The sequence below is a fragment of the Centrocercus urophasianus genome, unplaced genomic scaffold (genome assembly GCF_019232065.1).
Source record: "Centrocercus urophasianus isolate 14NV4802_14NV808 unplaced genomic scaffold, USGS_Curo_1.0 seq_13, whole genome shotgun sequence".
In the NCBI taxonomy this organism is placed as follows: Eukaryota; Metazoa; Chordata; class Aves; order Galliformes; family Phasianidae; genus Centrocercus; species Centrocercus urophasianus.
In genome coordinates, this window is record NW_024884475.1 from 20,064,381 (window position 1) to 20,087,931 (window position 23,551).

Sequence of the window (23,551 nt, forward strand, 5' to 3'; positions counted from 1 at the left end):
AAAAAAAAAAAAAAAAAAAAAAAAAAAAAAAAAAAAAGGACAGTCACATAATTAATGCGACTGTATACTATCCTGGAGAGTTAGCTCTTACCTTTGCCTATTTCTACTCACTGTAAATCAAAAGTCTTAGCATTCAGTCATTTCACTGTACATTTTTCATTTCTTACTACCTGATTTTATGCTCTAGGGTTTGATTTGCAGAACTGCCAAGCAACTGGAGCTTCAGCTGAGACCTATGAATACAATACATAAAACTATTCTGTTTCATGAGAGAAAAAAAAAAAAGAATGAAAAATATATGGGCGCTTGAATCATTCACTTTGTTTCTCAGAACTGTGTTCATATGGAAGACAATCATGTTCCATTACCTACAAGGAACTGATGAAAAATAAATTATCATTGTTCTTCAAATAGCCAAGAAAAATAATTACTAATCACATCACCATTTCTGATGAAAGATTCCTTAAGACATTTTTCAACAGCATACAATAAAATAGCAGAGTTACTTCACGAAATGAAATTACAATGATCAAATGGTTAAGTAAACAATCTACAACTGAGGTGGTAATCTCATGTAAGAAAACAGTGTGTTATGGTATCCATTGCACAATAATTATATAGATGTAACTGAATGAAGTAAGGCTTTAGAAACAAACTCAGTTTTCTCACTTTTAGAGTGGGTGCACAAATCTGTAATCATGGTAATGTTACTACACACAGACTGTGTCAGAATTTTCACAGGTTTTTTAGCTCAAAAATCCCCAGTGACATTTATATAATCACAGAAGCACATCTCCTTATCTAACCCTGAATAACTTTTTCCTCTAGATACGTGCTTCACTTCAATCAAATTCAACATAATAGCAGTTACCAATAACCTCAAATCTTTACAAAATTTAAAGAATGCAAGCCAGACCAGTGGATGCAGACTAAATTTCTCCTCACCTTTCCTCTCTGCTTCCATAAGGAAAGGCTTTAATGTGAGCTCACAGTGAAATAATATGATACAACCAACAAAGAGATGTTCAAATTCAACAGCTACAAATAAAAAAGTATACATAAATCAAAAGCTCCAAAACCTTAGTCCTCGAAAATAAGACAAGATGATGAAAATGAAGAGGAAAGCAAAAACTGTAATTCCAAACATTCACAAGTTTCTCACCAGTGCTGAAACATACTGAAGGAGAAATATAAAAAAAAAAAATATCCATCCTGCATCCATGCCTTGCTACTACAAATAATCTGTATGTATGCAATTTAGTGACAGACCAATAACCTTTTTGTCACTTCTGAAACCATTTCTGTGAGCTGTTGCATCAACGTATGCAATTGAATTTTAAGTGTATATTTTGACACAAAGCAATTGAATGTTATTACTGGAAGGCAGAGTTTGTGACTTAAAGGTACCACAGTCACTTGCATTACTTCTTAGGAAAAATACAGAAAGGACCAAATTCAACTATTCTACAGTTCAGAGTTGAGCTGAGATGTAGAAAGTGTGACTGTATTTACATGCTTGCTTTGGCTTGCTATTTAGTGTACTAGGAAAGGGACAGAGCCTCACATCTGAGGCACACAGGACAGAAACCAAGCATCAAAATCAAGCTGATTAACATTGCGCACAAAAAACTGTCTTGCTATCTTCCCAGATACATTGACAGACAGCAGCTCTCTTTGCTGTTAGCCCTGTTCTCCACATAAAAACTGACAAAGCCTCAATTTGACCAATTACACCAAGTCCCTTCCAGCACAGCTCCTCCTCAATGTAAAGTTTGATGAAGAATCAGCATCTCGTTAGCTGAGAAGTGGTCTCAGCTTTTCTTCTGCTGCTTCTAGAAATTTCACAAGCTGACAAAGATACTGAAGCTAAACAAGCACATAAATAAAATTAAAAGACTGCAAGAGCTTCCTCTCCTCAAGGCTTTCACTTCCAGCCTTATTCCAGTGGCCATTTATTACACAATCTCCTTGTTTCCTTTAGCAGAGACAACTATGTTCCTTATGATACACAATTCCTAACACAGGAAAACCCATCCCATTTCAAACTTCATTTCTTGCTACTTGCTTCACACATTTTTCACCCCACAGGGATGCCAGTTTAACATAAGCAAAGCCTATTATTACTTGGAAAAGGCTCAATTTTCTTCACTTTTATAGCTTTACCACCTGTCTCTGATATTTTTTGTTTGTTTAGCTGAAACAGGTATCCCTGTAACCACCATCTCAAAAATCTCACGCAGTTTTATACACTTCCCCAGAGCACTGCCTATTGACACAAGGACATTTTTAAACATCTTTATTACTAATAAAATTTTAAGTAGCCATCTGGACTCTTCTTTTAAAGTGATTCACAATAGAAAACGTTCTTGGAAGATTTATCAGGACTGTTCTCTGGAGACCACAAAGGTCTGTATGTTTTAGAAGAATCATGTACAGTTATGGTATTCTGAATTCACATCTTTATAATTCTATTGTGAAGCTTTATATATCCACCAAAGCTCTTGTTATGCATTCATAGTCCAGACAACTGCTAACAAAGTGTTTGAGCTTCTAAAGAAAGAATAGACTGTGAACATTTCTGTGATGTTTTAAAAGTTGGAACAGTGAAAAATTGATTACTCTCTTTATAGTCTTCTGTACAGTTGCCATTGGATAATAGATAAAACTGGTATTAAACTCCTTCCAGCAAAAATCTCTCCAGTGAACCAAGAAAAAACCCTGAACAATGGGGTTCCTGTTTTCCTCTAAATTTACCTGTGGTGATAAACTTCTATGATATTGAATAGTAAAAAGTAGCACTAATCAATCGTAAGTTTTTATTGACTAAGAGCAAATAGAAAGGTGTTAAGTCATCCCTGTACAAATAAAACCATTTACTTTTTAAATAAATAAAGTGAACTCCTCTTTTTTTTTTTTTTTTTTAATAAAAGGTAACTCTGACATCACAGACCATGAGTAAAAATAATGCATAATTTCTGCTTTAATAAATATTAGCAGAAGTAGTAACATTTCCTGACTGAACTGTGATTTTCCTAACAGACCTGAAGTTTTCCACAGCCTTTCTAATTTTCTTTCATGAAGTTTATCTCCAGTTTATGGAATTCAAAAATATTTACGGACAATTATAAAGAAAGTTTCAAAACTTTTTAAAGCACCATCTAAATAGCATCAACTGTGAAGGGCATTTTCATATTGTAAAGGAAAAAAGTTTGTAGCTATATCCCTGTGAATCCCCATGAATTCCAAATATACCTCATTTTATCATAGCTGGATCACTGCTGGATTTCCCTGCTAATGTTAATAAAACTGCCAGCTCAGATTTCTGATCCTACCAAACTGAATGGACCTGTGAACTGATGCAAATTGCAAGAAAACACACAAAGAAAAAGCCTTATTTAGAAGCATTTCAATAAAATATGGAGAGCTCCGGATTGAGCTAACAGGACTCTTTCTTGCTAGGGAGATTTTAAGCACCTGCTGCTCACACAGCCATGAAGTGAAAAGTTGCCCTTAACAAGCAACATTATGATCTTTGGCTTAAGACAAAAAAATAAACTAAGCAAAGCATAGGTCCACACAAAAACTTTTGTCCAGATAGTAGCAATTCTCACCTGTTTAAAAAACATTCACCCCGGAAGAATGGAAATATTGAAATAAATTCAAGTTTAGATTTACTTTAAATTTGAAGTTCAGATACTTTTGATATCTCTGAGAAAAAAAAGAAAAGCAATTTTTCTACTTACAAAAAAAATATAAGTAAGCATTTATTAGCAGAACAACAGTATTTTGAGTATTTTGAGCGTGCACATATACATTTGACTTTGAAGAACATACTTGTGGAGATACAGACATTTTCCAGAAAACAGTTTAAAGCAGAAGCTTCCCACTGCTGCCAATCAGAAACCTGAGGGGACCAGATTAGGACTTGAGAATTCTTTCCACTTCTGTGATTTACTCTAAAACAGTGAAGGGACAAAAGCATCATCAATTTCACCATACATTCTGCCATGCCCAGACCAAAAGAAGGCTGATGCTGTTACAGCAGCAGTGCTGCATGGTAATTTTCGATATCCAAGAATCTTTCCTAACTGTCAGTCATTTCAGCATTTTCTCTCTCAGCAAGACATTTTTCTTACATTTAATTCAACAAAAGAAATACATAAATATGTTCATATTTATATCTACGACTGCTTAAGAGGCATTTGATTTTTTGTAAAGAAAAGGATGAATGGAGATAGACATAGCTACTGTTTAGCAGATAGTCATTCCTATATTTGCCTAGGCATTTTGGAATCATTGCAATCATGACAAGTAAAAAATAACAACACACTGTTAGTATGAAAGTTATGTGTGAAAATAAGAAGTTTCACAAATCAACACAGTTTGCAAATAAGCAATATCCTTTTCATTACTTATATACTGAAATAGCCATAGGATAAAGCATTTAGAGTTTACTGAACTCTTAGTAAATCCATCCTAAACAATGAATTTCATTATCAGGACAAAGAAAACAAAGGTCCAACACTAAAATATCTGTATTGTACTCATATTTCAGGACTAAGTCTGGTATTCATAGTCTTTCTGAATCAAACCTAAAAGACTAAAGCTTTAGGACATAATTCAAAAATTATGAGCTGGAATGGTATATAAAAATATCAAGTATAATTAAGATGGTAATGAAATTATTTTCTGTTAATGAGAAGTATAGGCTAATATCCAACTGAAGAATGCAACTGGTACAGATAAACACTGAACAACCCCATAATAGCAAACTAAATTTAGAACAAAAAAGAAAAACAGCAACACATTCCTTTCCAGAAACACACACATTCTGTACTACAGACAACTAACTGGTAGAAAAAACATCATATACCTTCTAGGGTTAACAAACTGTTTCCATTTACCGCTTCTACATTTATCTTTTTTTGTGCGTGTCATTGAGCTTCCCCTTGACACGATGAACCACACAAGAATGTCTTACAAGATTCAGAATAAGCTACGGCCATGTGGCTCCCTTGTAGCGTAATGATTCCACCTGTCTCCTACACTCCTTTCACTTCTCAGGTCTCCCGTTCCCATCCATTTTCTTATACAAGGAATAGATAAATCTTGCTCATCTGAATTTTAAAATAGACTGAAAAAGCAAAACTTGCCAAGAGCAATATTAACTCTGTTTCAGTGCACATTCTCAGAGTGATAAAATGGGGGGGGTTAATCAGTGCTTAAACAGTTAGTCTGAAACCATTAGTATACTCTGAGTAATATAGAAAATACAAGCTTCACTTTCATATTCTATAAGTTTACAAAGTTCACTTTATCAGTGTTCTATTTAAATAGCCTTCAAAATAATTTTGTAATTAGAAAATACACATATATTGAGATATACATATATTACTACATTCTGATAACTAAAGATTACTTATAAATTAGACATTAATAAAGAGCAGCAGCTACAGTGGAAATTTGTTCATGGTAACAGACCAAGAACTGAAATTGTCAGCACTGATTCACAGGCTGATCTAACAGCAGCATCCTGACCTAGACACCAGTAAACTGAACCACTTTGTATGCAGGGAAGTACAGCTCAGAAAAAGCTGTGCCTCATAACTAAAGAGACAGAGGTGTGTCTTGTCATACAAAAACTGCATCAAAATTGCAAAGGCCTGATCAAGATAATATATAAAAGAACATAAGTACTGAAAGAAAAATCTAGAATTGGAAAGATAAAATTGCTCTATTTCACAATATTCGGAGACCCAGTGGCAGAATTTTGCATCAGTTGTGTATAGTGGTGGGGAGGCTTGTAACATGCAACAATGAATTTTGAGAACAAAGTTTTTTTTTTAAAAAAAAAATCAGTCTGTGCTAGGAAGATTGGGCAGCTGCAATCTGCAAACAAACTAAAGCCAGGAGGAGGTATATTTTCCCAGCAGGACCATACCAATTTAAGAAACTAGGACAAATTCAGGAATGAAACAGAATACTGGACTGAAAAGAAACTCTGTCAAGACCGACATTAATGGCAAAGTTTCAAATGACATTCACAAAGCTGGAGATTCACTCCAGGTATCTGTGTTGAGATCCTACAGGCAACAGCTTTCCTTAAACTACCCTGCAAATACTGAAAACGGATCTTTGTCCTTCTAAGTAAATGGAAAAGTTTATCAACTTGACCAAAATCTGTACCAACCTCTTCAGATTTATATCAAAACACATCTTCATGCAGTGTAGGAGAATGCAATTTGGGTCTGCAGGTGAAATAAGTGTGGAATTAAAAGATCTGAACTTCCAGCACCACAGAATCATGCAAAACAGCAATGAGACATCTTCTGCTTTTGTACCTACAGCGTATTCTACTAACCTGCATTTGTACTTCTCCCTGTAAAATACCTGCTTATGTCAAGAAATATATACTTGACATTCCATACTTCATCAGTGACAGAAGGCTGAAGAAATAAAGCCTCTGAAATACAGCTTTGTGTAGATGTAACTCTTCTACTCCCATACTACCATCTCTTATTGAGAACAACATCAAAGTTTCACATTTAAAATACTAATTGTACACATTGACGATATGCAAGTGCAAAGACCTAAGATCACCCTCAAACCAGACTTCCAAGTTTTACATACTGCATACTGTCACTGAATAACAAGAAAAGACTAAGCAAGTCATGTATCACATGTTTTCAGTTGTAAAAGGAAAATGAGAAATCTGTAAAATCCTAATACACATGTTTACAGAGCACAGAGAAAACACTCAGAGAAATAGCTGATGTGTCTATTCAGTGTGACATAAGCCATTTCTAGATAAGTCACAAAAATGTCAGGTATTTGCTCTCTGTGGTTTGTTCATTTTAAGCAAGATAAGATGCTAGAAATTCCCTTGCTTCTCCTTGTTAAGAAAAGAAGTGCAAGCTGAAACAAACCAACCTGGAAGTCAGAATCCAGCTCCCACTTGGGCACCACTGATGACCAGTCAGCACTGTCTCCTTTGCTTCTTTTATGGCTACTCAGAGGTCTAATGAATTTTGCCTTGATCAGTTTCTCAACTTTTGTTATGATCCCTATCTCCTGGCTCATCAGTTTTCTTGCAGCCCAGTAAATTGGCAGCTGCTCAGTTCCTTCAGGGGAGAGAAGTGAGAGTCAATTGTAATAATGGGCTGCAATTACTCCTGTATTGTAGGAACTGAGCTGCTGTTGCTGACTGCTGTCATTTTGTACGCCTTTGAACTTCTTTATGACCCTATGGCAAGGAATTACAGCCCTTGGCTGAAAAAAACATCACACCTCTCATCATCACACAGCAACCCACAGAGCCTCTGGACCAAGTGCCAGTCCAATTGATTGGGGAATAGGAAGCAGAACACAAAGCCACATTAATTACACCAACGCAGCCTGCTGCTTCAAGACCTCTCTCAAACATTGCTCAGGTATCTTTAATACAATGCTGCATACAGCAGTCTGACAGTAGGCATGCATAAATGTGGATTAGTGCAGTATGCTGAATACAGACTCCTCTCTGTCTAGAAAGAGTATGGAAAGTAGTACAGTTTTAAAACACTTATCAGTACAAGAGACAAACAAACAACAGTTTTGCCATAATGAAAATGGAGTCTCAGCAATGAAATAGCAATAAAAATATATCTAAAAAAAGTGTATCTTGACTGAAACAGAAAGAAATGACTGTGAATTGTAATACTATTAAATACAAGATAATAATATAACCCCAAGAGGACTGGAGAAGTCAATCGTATATCTTCAGTTCAAGTGTACAAAGGTACAAAACAAAGATAGCTCTATTGTTCCTCAAAGACAAAATAATAGAAATAACTGAATTGTGAAATTGTCAAATTGTGAATATCATTAGTTATTGTATATATATATAGTATATATATATGTATATAAATATAGTTATTACTTAAAAAACAAACCAGACTCTTCTACTTCACATTTCCTGGATCACAGTTATCCATCCTGTATGTTATTAAACTCAGTATATGCCTCCATAGTCACTGCCCAGTTCCATTCTCATCGCCCTCCAGCTGTCTCACTGCCAACTGCTGGTAATCTTTGACCTTAAGTGAAGATAACAAAGGTCTAAATTCAGTGCACAAAATCCTTTTCAGTAATGTCTTCAAAAACACTAGGTTCCAATCAATAACTTTGCTGAGTCTCTGGGGGAGTCTGACCCACAAGCTGAGAAAGAAAAAACTTCTGACTGAAGTTTTGTAGAAATACCTTTAAGATATCAACTCTAATGATTGAGTTAAAATGTGCCTTCTCTAATAAGATGCAAATGCATCTTATTAAGAGCAATGCAAAATATTTGTGAGGGAGAATCTAATAACAATGGCATTGAAGTGTTTCATGAGGTAATAATTGAGTGTGAGTTGATTAAGTTCAAATTTGTTGGCCTAGCAATTTATTAAGCAGAGATAGAAATTATTGCTGAAAAAGCACACAGGGGTATTCCCCATATTTTTACTGCACTGTAAACCATAAGCCTTTTTCCTCTTGCTTTAAGGAGGTTGCATTTATTAAGAATAAAGTTTGTAGATATTTTCTTTACTTTGTTATCATATAACTTTGTTACTATCTGGAACAATGTCACTCTGCTCCAAATAGCACAAAGAAACTGCAACTAACAAGCAAAAATGTATTTCCTCCAGAAGATGGAAAAGTCACTTCAGCTACAAAAGAGATGAAATTTCTCAGTATTTTAAGGATCATCTTTCTAACGTTCATTTTAAACCATCCACTATTCACAGTTTATGAAAACTTAAATGGCTGATCTGTACAGATAACTGAACAATAGTGTAATCTGTTCTCATTCCATCATTTTAGCAGACCATTGGCAATTTCAACCTGTTCTTTCTCCATCACCAGGGGAGTTACTTTTCCCTTTTTCAGCACACACTGTGTGTAACACGATTCTGGAGCAACTGTCCGCAACAAAAACGTGGGGAATGAAAGAGCAGAAAAAGGGAAAAACAAACAAACAAACAAACAAAGAGGGAGGAACTAAAATTTCTGGGGATCTGAAACAAACTGCAGTGATTCTTATTCTGAAGAATTTCAAAAGAGTTTAGAATAGGACAGTCCAATCTTAAAAAGTTACCTCGAGGCAACAGAAATCCATGAATGCCAAAACAGTTCTCTCAGAGAACACTGAGTTTTGCCTGATACCACAAACTAACTATGTTATGATCAACCATCTGCTTTTAAGCGTTCAGGGTTCTAGACATTACAGAGTTGGTAATTACAGCCATGCTCTTTGGCCTCTTGCTGGTAGGTGCTAATACATTTTATTTAGTATAGCTAGCAAGGATAAAAATTTGATCAGCATGATGTGACTGTCAGCATTCATCTGATCATACTCATCAGATTAGGCAAATCTTTAAAAATCCTGCTCCTCACTGGGGAAATGAATAGTCTCATCTCTCTGAAACATTAAAGTTTAGCACTTCTAAGGGGATATATATACAAAAAAATAATCCTTTTGTGACACTACTCTTCTGAGTTCTGCCACACCAAATAACTTAAGAGTAGAGATTTGTAAACTGCATCTAGTTAATTGTGTTGTAACAGACTTCAAAAATAGCAAGTCCATAACAGATGTCTTACATAAAGTTGCAATAGCAGTAATGGCATTTTAACTAGTTTAGAAAATGACTCATATACATTACATAACGCATATTTGTGCCTCTATTTAAGGTTGTTGAATGAATGTTTCAGTGAGGATGTGTTTTCTACACTGTCTCAGAAATACTTTGCTCTTCACTTTTATGACAGTTTTGCAGCTTTACAAAAACACTAACATTTCAGCCATATTAAATAGTTTTACATCTGAAATGAAGGATGAAGCATGTCTGCCATGAAAACTGACTGGTATGATTACAATTAAATAGGAATTTCCCCCAGAATGCATTAATAGTAACCTTACGATGAGTAAATCTAAAACCTTCTTCAGCTATTCACACATATGCTGTGCCATACAGCGAAATCCTTTTTCTTCACAGTATTCAAACAAATCTTAATTTTCTTCACTACTAACTTTTACACAATCAAGGTAGCTGGTTGTATACCTATTTGCTATTCCAGAAAGCTCAACTGAGCATAATTGTGAAGCTGATAACTTTGTCTTTTCCCTTTCTCCATCCCTACCCTCCACACCAAATCAAATTGATCATGAAACTTTTGATCACTATGGAAGCGTTAGGCTTCCTATCGCACTTCACGATACCTTTAGGTGTATTTACAGCTTAGTAAGATCTTAACAGCATAAAAACAAACAAGGAAGAAAAACTTATGTAGGCAAGGTTTAATTTAACTACACAGAGAAGAAGAGAAGTACTTAGCATTAACTTATTTTGTATTTGATATAATTCTGCCTTCTCTTTAATTTTATCTTTAACAACCTAGAGCAATATCCCATAAAAATATTTTTGAATGTTAAATGCAGATCTTGCTTGTACAGATGAGTCACCGTCACATTACTCTTGTCTGATTCAATCATGTTATTAGTGTATTATTTAAAATGCTTTGCTGTTTGTTTGTTTGGTTTTTTTTGAGTAATTAGTTGAAATCTGAAGAAGTTAAGCTCAGAAACCCTCCCCCATATCAACAGAACTCCCTGTTAAAATTCATTTCCTATCGCACACAAGCCAAAAACAGAAACTTTTAAGCTTTCTTACAGAATACAAGTTATTTTGCACTTAGTTGTTCCTGATGTCATGCACAGCAATTGATCTTTGCCATGGTTTTGAGTGTGGAAGACTAGAGTGAACTGCATGCCAAGAAACCGCTGTAAAATTAGAAACACAACCTTAATTCATCATCCCTGCTACAGCTTGATGCAAACAACTGTATTTAAAAGAGGCTAGATAATTTGCTTCCACTTCAAGTTGCCAGTATATATTTGATATCAAAACATGTTTTCACCTTAATCTTCTCTCCCCCAACATATTTCCTTACATTCTTACTATGTATTTTTACATCTTGCTACAGATCATTTTGAAGAGTGAAGCCTGAAGAACACTTCTACAAGGACAAACGAGGGCAAAGGTTCATTAGCTCTTCTGTTACCTCCACATATTTAAGACATTCTTGACAAGATCATATAATTAAAGCACATTTGAACATAGTCTACACCAGCAATCAAGCAGGCAATTTCACAGAACTTACCAGTACTTGTTACAAACAATAGCTTATTACCAAACATCTCCAAAACTACATGTGCTCTCCACATGGAGAGGGATGGATTCTTTCTTGTGGTTTTTCAATCACAGTAATTCAATATTTCATTCACTGCCCCACTCCAGTGGGCATCCAGCACTTCATTCTCATTTCATTTATCATCCATCAACTCTTCTGACTGCCCCTCTCACTTTCTTTTGTTCTCTTTAATTCCTCACCCTTTTCCCCAGCTTCCTTTCCAAAATGATCAGCGGCTTTTGCAACACAGTAACACCACAACACCTCAGCTTTAAGTAGCAACCACTGAACTGGCACTCAAGTTACTGCTCAGGACTCCTCATTAGTTCTCAGAATCTTTAGGCAATTACTTTCAAATTCTCTCATTTCATACTGCTGCTGACATCACCCTTGACTCATTTGATATTCACAATATTATCACAGTGATACAGTGAAGAATCTAACACAATGAATACTTGCACACATCCCCTCCAGTGACTTTAACCTAACCTCCTCTCCTTCAGATTACAAACACTGAGCAGCTGATTTTTCCTTCCACCTGTGCCCCCCTTTATCAGCTCTCTACATTACAGAATGTGTTTAATTGATCATCTCCTGTAATACATCGCTTGATGTTGCCCAGGTTTGCTTTAAATGCACTACTAACATTAGAGAGGAAATGGAAATTAGGTACTATCTTACTGGTTCATTCAACATGCATAAACATTCCCATCTGCCACTGAGCAAATCATTTCAATCTTTGACAAAACAAAAGCCCTCTGAAATCAATAAGATTTCCAGCCAAAATGAAATAAGAGTTTTGTGGGGTTTTTTGGTTTTTTATTTATTTATTTTTTAATATGAAACGGGTACTACTTCTCATACACAGCAGAACACTCATCATTATTCAAGCTTTAACTTGGAGTCATGCATGGTGGGAAAAAGTTGTAAATAATCATGGCATGCAGCCATACATACTATTTCCCAGTCTTTCTATTTTGCTGTTTTCTCTAATACCCCATGTAAATGCATCTATTTTGAAATTACCCAAGGCAGAATCAAAAAAAAATCTCTAGTTATCTTTATCAAAGCCAAACTCCAGTGCAAATACTGTGACATATAGGCCATCCCTGGCTTCAGCTCTATCAGAGAAGCTTGTATACACCCCAATGAAGTGGGTATTTTCTGGCAGACCAGGAAGGCATCTGTCACAGCCCTTCTGATGGTCACAGAGGGGAGGTTATCACTGGCACCATCGCAGTAGCCTGACATTTCAAGCCAATGTTTGAGCTGTCATGAAGGATCAGATGACATGTTTTTATTTAAGCACGAATGATTTTGAAATAGAAATGGGAATTTCAGCAAGTTGCAGGTTGAACAAATTGATTCTGTACGATCTATTTTTCACACCTGCTCCAGAGAGGAAGTTTAAGAAATTCACACTACATAGAGAGTCAAAGAAATTGATGGTTTCTTACTAGCACTATATCACTGCCAGAAGCTCAGGCTAACCCATCACTTTTTAACTAGAAATGGGCCTGAGACATGTTGTTCTGATCTCAGTCTGAACTTCACAAAGTTCATGTTGGTTATGTTAGGATTAGGCATTTGGCTTAGGATCTTCTCCACTTTTAACAATGAAGAAAAATCTTTTAAAGCACCAGTGGACTCTCCTCTATCAAGTTTAATAGAAATCAATAAATCAGCTTGATCCGATCTCATCTCAACATTGTAAGAAGTGTAAATAGGTGTCTTTTAGCACTGCAGTTATAATAAACCCTTCTAAGTCTCTCTGGGAGTAGTTCTCTAGTAAGGATGTGAATTCCAATATGAGCAGAATTAAAGGACATCCCTGGATGTATTTGCTTGGTAATTAATGGCTGAAGAACAAGCTTGAGACTGGCAAAGATTTGTAAAACATCAGAGCCCTCTACTGGATTAGAACTACATTACTGAGCATTTCTTTAATGCAGCAGTAAAAACAATACATTTTATCTAAAAGTTGAAAAACAAAAGAGGTACCAGGAGAACTAGATTGCATGAAAGCTTGAAGACAGAAGCTATTTTTTCTGATTTCCAAAAAGGCAGAAGTCATTTGTTCAAATAGAGGATCTAACAAGAATCCTCTTAGGATCATTTGACATGTTTGGTTTTAAATAAACAGGCTTAGGAGATGTGCTAGTTTTGCACCATTGTTCATAAATTTCATTCAAGGAGAAGGAAATGACAAGCTGACAGCATGTATAAACTTCATGCTGTTCCAGGTCTTCATTTTGGTTTGCCATCTGCTGCACTGCATTTCCTGACCTGTGCAGAGCATCCATGTAGTAGAAGGGAATAAGCATCTAGTCAAAAGGCTGTTTAAAGGTGTGCTTTCATGATTAGCTAAAACAAATGTGAAGTCGTAGATACTTAACGGGCACAGCTGATACAGTTTACCAAACAGCCCCCTCAAGCAATAGATTCAACATACACATGCAAACACACAATAATAATTGAAAACACGTGTAAGAAAATTTTTAGGGGAGGGGATACAAAAATACATGTTAAACTATCCTAGATTAATCATAATTTTCAACTTGAAAGTGAATGGCTCTGGAACACTTTCTCCATATAGAAGAGGACACAGTAGGTGAGGAAGTGAACAACAAAAGGACTAGTTACCATGAGAGCAATCATATTTTAAATAAGAATTTGCAAGTACACAAATCTGAAAGAGCAAGGCATAGCAATAGCGCTTTCCCCAGGTCCTCACCCTGGCTCTCATGGGTTGCCAATTTCCTTACACAGAAATAGTACCTTTCATTTACTGTCCTGTAATAGATATTCTTCCAACAGCTTGCACAGCCATCCATTGAGCTCCCATTTATACCCTTTATCTACAGCATCCTAGGGAATTCCACAGTTAACTACATTACATCATAATATACTCACAATTAAACCAAATAAAAAAGAAAACAAAAAAAACCCCAGGCAAACGACAACAAAACTACACAACCCTGGATTTGGGAACTGGAGTGCAAGCTACTTTGTGTTGTTTTTTTTTTAAATTCTGGATTTGTTTAATATATTACAGTGCACAACAAGTCAATTCAGGTTCTTAAAAACACAAGGAACATTAACGTCGAACATTTAGATGAAGTGTCACTTTAAATATGTTATGTATATAAGTACATTGTGGTATTTTCTAGAGCACTGTACTACAGGAGGACAGGGAAAGCAGTGCACAAAATAAGCTGAATTAGTAGTACTTATGATACACACTTTTAAGAGTGAATTAATCCTACCCCCGCCACTAACCTGTTGTGACACTCAAGGCTTTTCATTTCACCTCACTACATATTTGGTTTTTTTATTGTACAACAGGTATAATGATACATTTCTTGCTTTTTGAAGTCTTTTCAGAATTGCAACAATAAAGTGCTACATAAAAAAAAGGATATGCATTTATATTCACAAAGAACCATCATTTTCTAACACCATCTTTTCAAGCATTCATTCACAAAAATCACATGAAAAATTTACCTGCTCATTTTTGCAGATCCACACAGTATTCCCTTGAAGAAGAATAAAGATTTTGGCTTTGTATCCTTTCAGTTCAAGATATCCACTTTTCTCAGGAGCAACAGAAATTCGAGACTGAGGGTTATTATCAGATTGAGATTTCACGGCATTGAGTATTTTATCAACCCAGTCATTCCTTTCTTCTAAACAAGGAAGAAAATTAGATAGAGGTTATATGTTAAGCAGCAGCTCCACTTTCTACCATATTTCTTTTCTTTTTCTTCCTACTATGCCTTGCTGGTTGATGGTATAACTACAGCATAAGAGATAACATCTACCTTGAAAAAGAGGTAAAAAAAAAAAAAAAAAAAAAAAAAAAAAAACAAATATAGAAGAGGAGAGGCTAGCAAGGTTATCCACTCAGGTACCTTCCACAAAAATAAATAAAAAAAAAAAGTAATTGAAAGTTATGAAAATATTACAGTTTTCAAAAATCATGACTGCTAGTTCTAAGATGCTTAATTTCACAGAGCTTAACAACTGAGGTGGCGTACAGGTAACATGTTCTTCATTTATTATTCATCGGGCAATAAGAAAAGGACTATGGGAAGTAATGCAAGCAAATAGTATGGAGCCTAAATATTATCCATCACTGAAGAGAGAAGCCAACCCAAACGCTACTCTGTTGGACCATGCTTTTATGAAACATTTGGCAATTCACAGACTACTCCATTAAGGCATAGTGGTGAAGCTCGATATTGTCAGGGGCACTGAGTAATCAAGAAAATGTATGTTTGAACATGTTTTGCATGCGGTATTAGTTTAGCTTCACATTTGTAAGATCACAAGTAGGTGAAGTAATGAAGTTCCACTCAGCCTCACACACTGTTCAGACATTTCCCCAGTCTAAGATCAATATATATTAAAACTGAATATATTGAATCAATTAGACGTGCCCTACATGATGAAAACATCAGGAATACTTCAGTTCTTTGCTCTAAGAGATTCGAGTCATAAAACATACAGGATGTAATATATATCTGTACATGTAATTCATGGCACACCTAAAGTTGACATGATCAGTGCCCAGCATTGTAGAGAGGACCATCAAAACAATAATGTACTCACTTCATAAATGTAATGTGAGCAACAAGAAGCAACAAATGAATTTAAGCATCAGAAGTGTTTGAAGAAGAGAAAGACAGCACCTGACAGACTAGCACAAAGAAGGCAATTCTAGAGCTCCTCTTAGCAAGTACAGGTTTTGTTTTAAGATAACTGTTCTATTCTAAAGTCTCTGAAAGTAATTGTAAAAGGTCATTGGATTATTTTGGTATAGATGTTTACAAAATTAATCTGAAAGGTTTGTTTTTCTTTTTAAATAATGTTTCATCTGAATTAAAATCTCACAGAATTTGAGCAGATATGTTCTAATTTAGCACTACCACCTATTTCATTTTTTCCCCCCAAATGCCCTAAACTATCCAAAATGTTACACAATTTCCCCCTTGCTACTCAAAAAAATATTGTATTTCCAGTTTGCAAAACAAATAATCAGAGAACCAAAAGACAAGAAAGCAAATGCAATATTCTACAGATTATGGACTGACTTTGGTATCAGGGGACACAAGTCAACAAAGGCAATGGCAATATTCTGTATTTTGATACTTCAGCAGAAATTAAAAAAAGTTGATATAGGAGGTCCACAGGATGAAATATGTATAGGACCTCATTTCAAAATCTTTTTAAAAAGTGTTCTTGGAATAGTCCCAGAACAATTTCCAATCACAAATTCACAGAATAGCATAAAGTGACAGTTTGTGCACATACTAGTAAGCAAGCAAGGTTATTTACATAATTTACTATGAATACATCACCCACCACTGGATACAGTAAGGATCAAATTACTTGTACAATATCAACTTATATCCTTAATGTGACAGTAACAGCTTTATGAACACATCACCAGGTCCAAAGAGAGTTGCATACTAAATGAAAATACAATTTAATGAATAAAAAGTGGCTGCTCTAAATTTACTTTTTGAGTCAATATAAGTTGTTAATGTTTTACGGTATTTAAAGATAACAACTCATAAAGCAAATTATGGCCCTACAAAAAAAATAACGTGCTAAGACAGTTATGTTCTAATTTATAAAAACGACCAAATTTATTTTGGAAGAGAAAGGCAAAAGTAATAAAAATAGACCTACTTCTTAGCTAAGAGCATAAAAATGTCTGAACTGATTTGAGACAGACCTGATAAGGATTTGTTCACCAATGCTGCACTCCTGTTGCAGCCTGCAGCAAATGTATACAACCAAGCTGTAACCCACAAAAATGAGATTTGATAAAGGAAATGCTGAGAGACCCCTAGCTATAATGGGTCTGGCACACAGTGCTGTAAATACATACTGCATGTCTCGTTTCCTAGGTATTCCAGTTTCTTTGATTGTTTCCATAAATAAGTCATACATGCACTGACATTCATTTTATATATTACAGCATTAGGATAATAAAGCATTAGACTAGAAGGTGCACTAACTTCCTCTTTTTGTTTGTATTCTCTACCAACGATGAAATGGATGAAAATACTGTATGAGGCAGTAAATAAAAACAAACAAAAAATAATCACATTGTCTCTTATCACATCATCACATCCAAGCTATCAACTTCATTGTTGCTCTTCATCAATTTTATATCAAGTAGTGACTGAGAGCAGATGGCTGATAGTGCACAGACTGTAAAAGTTGCTAGTGATATCTAATGAATGTCCAGAAAAATTCATCTTCGGAAATAATGGGAAAGGAGGCAGAAGAGCTGGAAAAGTGTTATTATTTCTGATGCTTTACAAAGTATTTTATTTCTTACTACAAAGGTTGTAGTTATCAATTTTCTTCTTCATGAATCCAAATAGATGGATGTGAGAAATACCTTTTGCAATACAACAAATTATACTTCATAATTTAATTATGATTTAATTATTATTTAATTTATCAGCAATGACTACATGGCTTTCAAAAAATCATTAGAATTACATACAAGTATTGTACATACCTTCTTTATCCACTCGGAAGACAAAAGTCCTATGGGATGTAACAACTTCAAATTTATTCTCTCCATGAACTCTAACTGTTGCTATAGCAGAAAGTAGTATTATTCCCTTTGAGAACACTTCCTATAATAAAAACACAAAAGAAGCAGTTAATAGTTGTTAATAAATGTCTCCCAGGTAGTATTATGCACAGTGATGTTCAGGATGCTCACATTCTAAACTGTGCTGTTCTCCTACAAGTTCAGCATTTATTATTAATAAAACTGCATCAATTAAGTAAACCATTTCACTATCGTCACACAGCCCATTTCGTTACATGTCCATGCTCATATTCTGTCTTGTAAAATAGAAGAAAATCCCATAATGAGGTATAATGCATATATGAAACATCACTACAGAAGACATCTCATGACACTGCTACGACAAAATGTCTTAGTCTTAAATTCACAATTTTATTCCAAATAATTGAGTATATCATCCATACACACACAATTGTAAAATAGAATCAAGCAAGAAAAAAAACTTATGCCTTCTCTAGGTAGAGTATTCCAGAGAATTTCTGAATTTCCTTCTCCCCTTCATTGTTAGCCAGCTAAAAAAGACCACCATGGATTGTATCCATTAGCATTCAATATTCAGTTGAAGGGGGGAGGCGGGAGGGGAGAGAAGAGTGACGGCAATTCTGCAAAAATCCATTGTCTTGTCATTAGTAATGATAACCTTGTAGCAGATACATGCTATTCTCTCAGATCAGATGAAAGTGGAATGGTCCCTCAAAAATATCATTTGACATCACAGTGAGTTTTCCCAGAACTTCCTAATTTCCAGCTAGGAAGCAGGACAACAGAATTTAAGCAACAATAAGACAGGAAAAAAAAAGAAATACTACTACTTTCTCCAAGTAGATCATCTAATAAGCTGAAGCAGATACACAACACTTCACAAGTACATCTGAACAATTCCAGGATTACAGAGTTAGCGCTGCTTCTCCTGTCACCAACATGCTTTGATCAATTGGTTTTCTGACTAAGATAATTCAGATACACTGCTAAGATTTATGATTCAGATGCAGTAATATTCCAAGAGGTAGCTTCCCCGTAAAGAATTCGTACTGCAATAAATTTCCTCCTGAAGTATAAATTATTATAACAGACTTTACACAAGGACTTAAGGAATCAGTGTGAATGTTAAGCATGGAGGATGCTTTTTTTGTTTACTGAGTTAAATATACCACCACTTCTCACCAAATTCATAGTCTTGTGTTGTTTCACTTCTGAACACTAATATATTTCAATGAATGCTGTTTCAAAAAACTGTGATTTATTAAGAGATATCGAGACAGAGGAGATGTCACTTTAGTTACACCCAAGAACTACTCTGTAATTCAGAATCTACTCAGTACTGCACATGCATTTTTATCATGACTATATTTATTTGAAGGCAGACTTAAACACAGCAATTTCATATCTGTTAAAAAAGATGCAGGTACTGTGTCAACTACTGATCCTTCACAACGAAAAAGCAACCTTACTATATGGTATTTCTAAAACTGTTCAGATACAATTATATTATGGAGTTTGCAGGCATCTACTGGTTGTATTTGGTACTGTAAGAAAATAATTAAGACAACTTTAAGTTACAGCTGCTTTATTCTACTTCATTCTGTCTCTTTTTAAGCTTAATATGGTTTGAGTTTGGCTTTTTAAACATCCTTCAGGCATATATATTTTGAAATACAGTTTAAACTATGAGAATTTCTCAGTTTTATTTCTATACCAGGCTTGCTTTCGCATGCAAGAACCAACACCTAATGCTAAAAGCTCCAACAGATAAAAACAGTACTCCAGACAAGAAACTAGGTGATTTAAGGAAACAGAAAACAACAAAACAAAACAAAACAACAACAACAAAAAACCACCCACATCCTTCCACAACAGAGAAAACATGACCTATTCCAAGAACAAAAGTGACTGCCCTACTTTGCAGTGAATTCTTCATTACATTCACATGTACCATAACCTACCAAAACAAAGTTGTTCATATAAAAAGTAAAGACTTTTTCCTAAGTCACTACTATATTTGCAGGGAATCCCAAAAAGTTTTTACGTTAAAATTTTCAATACAGCCAGCAGTTTTGCCTTATCAAATACATTAGAGCAGCAAACTTCTCCTGCCAAAAGGAGGAAGAAATGTGAAAGAAATGCTATGCAAATTGAGTAACTGAAAAGGATTCTGAAGTGATGTCTTTTTTTCTTCAGTTTGCTCTCACTTTAATTAACCACATTCTGTTATGACAGAAACCACAGCAGATATTGCTCCCACCACATCAACTTGCTTAGGACAATGAAAATAGAAGAAATGAGCACCATCACCAATTCAAACCAAAACAGGTCAGGACAGATGCCCTTTCAAAAAAAAAAAAAAAAAAAAAAGGAAGAGACCTATACTGATCTAAGTTGACAAGCAACTAAAACAAGTTTAGAAAAAAGTTAGAAAATTCAAATTATTCAGAGAAGAATTTATGCGAGCTAAGGACACATTTTCGGGAATATGGCCTTCTTTGTCTCTTTTCCTCATCATCCACTCATTTCACCATTGATTAGCCACACAGCACATTGCTTGCCCAATGCAATCCCACAATGCACACAGGACTATGGGCAAACAGTTGTCTTTTCCTCCAATCCATAAACACCTCCAAATGTTTTATGAGATCCTCAGCTCCAGAATTTACATCCAGACTCACAGTTCTCAGATAATAGGTTTTAGCATATGACTCATCAAGTTAATAAGCCAGACGTACAAATTTGTACAAGTTGAATGCACATACACCAAGCAGTAACACTTTCAATCACAAGAGTGCAGTTTTTCACTCATGAAAAAAAAAAAATGTATACAAGAGCCTGTAAATCAAGCCCCCTGAGCCCAAACTATCACAAATATCTTCAAATAGAGGATGGAGTGTTGGAACTTTCCATGCAGTCCATGCTATGTTGGATATTCCTCTCAGCAGAAGGGATGATTTCTGTAATCTCTTGCAACAAACAAGCGTATAACAAGCCCTGGTCTAGTGATTTCCATATAACTAGTAGTGACCCTCCAATTTAAATAAATCTCAACTTTAGATACAAGACTGAAAATTTTTAAAATTAACATTTCTTTCCCTAATTACGCGATAGAAGATATTGAGCAAATTCAATGCTATTTAAGCCATTCTTAATCACTAACCTTGCTTTTCTGTTCCTTTAAAACTCTGGCATGAATACCACAGAGAGGATAACATATTTTGTCCCTCCAATCAAAATATTCTCTTCATCTACATAATCATGTCTACTAAGTGAAGACAAATAAGCAAGCAAAAACAGGCTGTCTCATGTTCCTCATCAGCAGGCATAATGAAGCATAATGTAAATACTTCTTGCTCTTGTTCTCTGGCCCCTCAGGATATACTCAACCTTTCTCTACTTCAGTTCTCCCTCTTCATAATCTGCTGAAACAGTTCAACGTGTGCACATTATAAAAAAATGTGGAATTCTTATTATCAACACCTATCATAACAAAACCCAAATTACAACACAAAGCTGAATTTTCTTCCTAATTTAATATGCATCTTCAACAGGAAAAGCTACCCAGTGTTTTAAACAGTGCATGTGCATACAGCCTCATTTCCAACAAAAAATTCCTATATTATGCAATCATCTAACATTTTTGAGCTTAACAAGATCTGCATATCTTCCAAAAGAAATTAATTACAGAACAAGAGAAAAATAATTTTAAAGTCAGCTTACTTATATTAAATAGATAAGAAAAAAAGATAAAAGGAAAGCAATATTTAAAAACAGGTCTAAAAAAATAACTTTTTCTTTTTTTTTTTTTTTTTTTAAATGATGACTTACAAATCTATTTTTATGTCACCGTAGCAATTGGACAGATCAGTACAATGGGAAAGGCATTACAACAAGGTGTGATGACAGAAGGACTTGCAAAATAGAAAGGTGCTATAAAGGAAGGGAAGAAGATTGCTCACCCATATCAGAAGAGTTTAGGTTCAGAGAGGAAAGCTCCACCAAGGAGGGATCTCCAGAAAGTGATCCTTCCCCAGTGGCAGTGAGCCCTTAAATGAGGTCTAAGAAAGGTGCAGCCAGGCTCCACACCTTCCAGTCACTCAGGTGAATTGCCTTCACCTATGTTCCCAAGACTGACCAGGTCCTTTCTCCAGTCAGTGCTCAAGCAGTGGTTCAGGCCATGACTCAAAACTTCCATACAGTCATCTGTCAAAAGTGAACTACTTGAATTAAAGCAATGCATGAGCCTGCAAATGTTTCAGGACAATTCAATCCTTAGGTGCAGAAAAACTAAAACATCCACTGGAATCACAGTATTATGCTCATTTTGAAGAGACCCATTCTAATGGGAACTAGTCCTGCCGTTTGTGATTATTCCTAAAAGTCACACAGGAGAGACATTTGTAATAAGAAAATAGATAGGAATCATGGGGTATTTTTTGTTTTTACAAGGCTTCCATTCCAAATTTTCTCTCTCTCTCTCTCTCTCTCTACATATATATATGTCTTTTTATATATATATATATATATATATGTATATATATATATATATATATGTATGTCTCATGCTGGGTTTCTGTGACAAGACAGTTTGCAGCCATCACCAAAGCAACATTTGATCTCTTAAATGAGTTTTTCATTATTCTGTTGTTCTGTAATAATGCTTTGTTCTAATATTCTGCAATTAATAATACATTTAACATAAATGTTCATTTGGAGTTATTTCTAAATGTTGTCTATTATACACATGCATTCTGACCCAAACATGCCACTTACCTTTTCATTATTGTAATAAGAAATGCTGTCTCCATCAAATTTAACCCAGCGCTTCTGAAACATACGTTTGCTGTGAATCAAAAATGAATACAATTAAAATGACATGTTATACTGGCTTTTAAGAATGTCTCAAAAGGTCAAATCAGATTTTGCTTCCTGTGTTTGGGCCTGAACTTTCTGGAAATTAAAATTAGCCCCTTTGAAGATTAGAACATTGATTTTAAATATAATAAAAATATCTGGAGATAAGAAGTACAGAATTAATGGAGTTCAGTTATAAATCAGTGCCTTCATGTTTTCATCAATCAAGCTTCCCCTCTCTTTCTTTTCCGCATTCTCATGTTCCTTTACCATATTTGAAGTGACAAAGGAAAAAAGAGCTTTCAATAATGTAATTTTGCTTTGACCTAACAGGTAAAGGATGAGAACAGGCTATTTTTATTGGAGACAAAGGAATATTCTTTATATAGAGCATACCTTAAAATGTTACAAGATCTGTAACATCACTTCCAAAAAAGGAAAGGTGAGAATCTAAAACGACCATCTCATTTACAGGTTCATAAGACAGACATCTCTGTTTACACCCTATGACACCTTCATTCATTAACCTTTCCCCAACACTCTCTTCCCTGACCAGTGAATAAATAACAGTCACACCAAATCATTCAACAAGTACAACAGAGAAATTTCTTTTCAATTTCTGTTATCAACTAGAGATAACTGACAAGAAGCTCATTGGATTATGTCAGCTTCCTGTTAATTCATGCTGTATGAGAACCTCCTTTGAAAGTTGTGTAACATAAACCTGAAGCAGTCCAGTATGTTCTTTAAAAATGTTGACTATAACTTATCATCGATGAAAATTTCAATTCTAAAATCCAATAAGCAATTTATTGAGGAGGAACAAGAGCCCACTCTTTTCCCAGTATTATTTCTTCTCCTATTAAAGGATGTGATTAGAAG

The 23,551-nt window shown here is 35.0% G+C and overlaps 1 protein-coding gene across 6 annotated transcripts in view; it reads right to left on the reverse strand.

The window, feature by feature from the left end:
* Positions 1-23,551, reverse strand: part of ARAP2 (ArfGAP with RhoGAP domain, ankyrin repeat and PH domain 2) — a 118,265-nt gene that overhangs the window by 71,959 nt on the left and 22,755 nt on the right. For all 6 annotated transcript variants that reach the window (XM_042811541.1, XM_042811539.1, XM_042811537.1 and 3 more), the window contains 3 exons: positions 22,589-22,658; positions 17,753-17,873; positions 14,719-14,900 (listed from right to left, as the gene is read on the reverse strand). In XM_042811541.1, the coding sequence (XP_042667475.1) occupies positions 14,719-14,900; positions 17,753-17,873; positions 22,589-22,658 (373 nt within the window). The remainder of the gene's footprint in view (positions 1-14,718; positions 14,901-17,752; positions 17,874-22,588; positions 22,659-23,551) is intronic.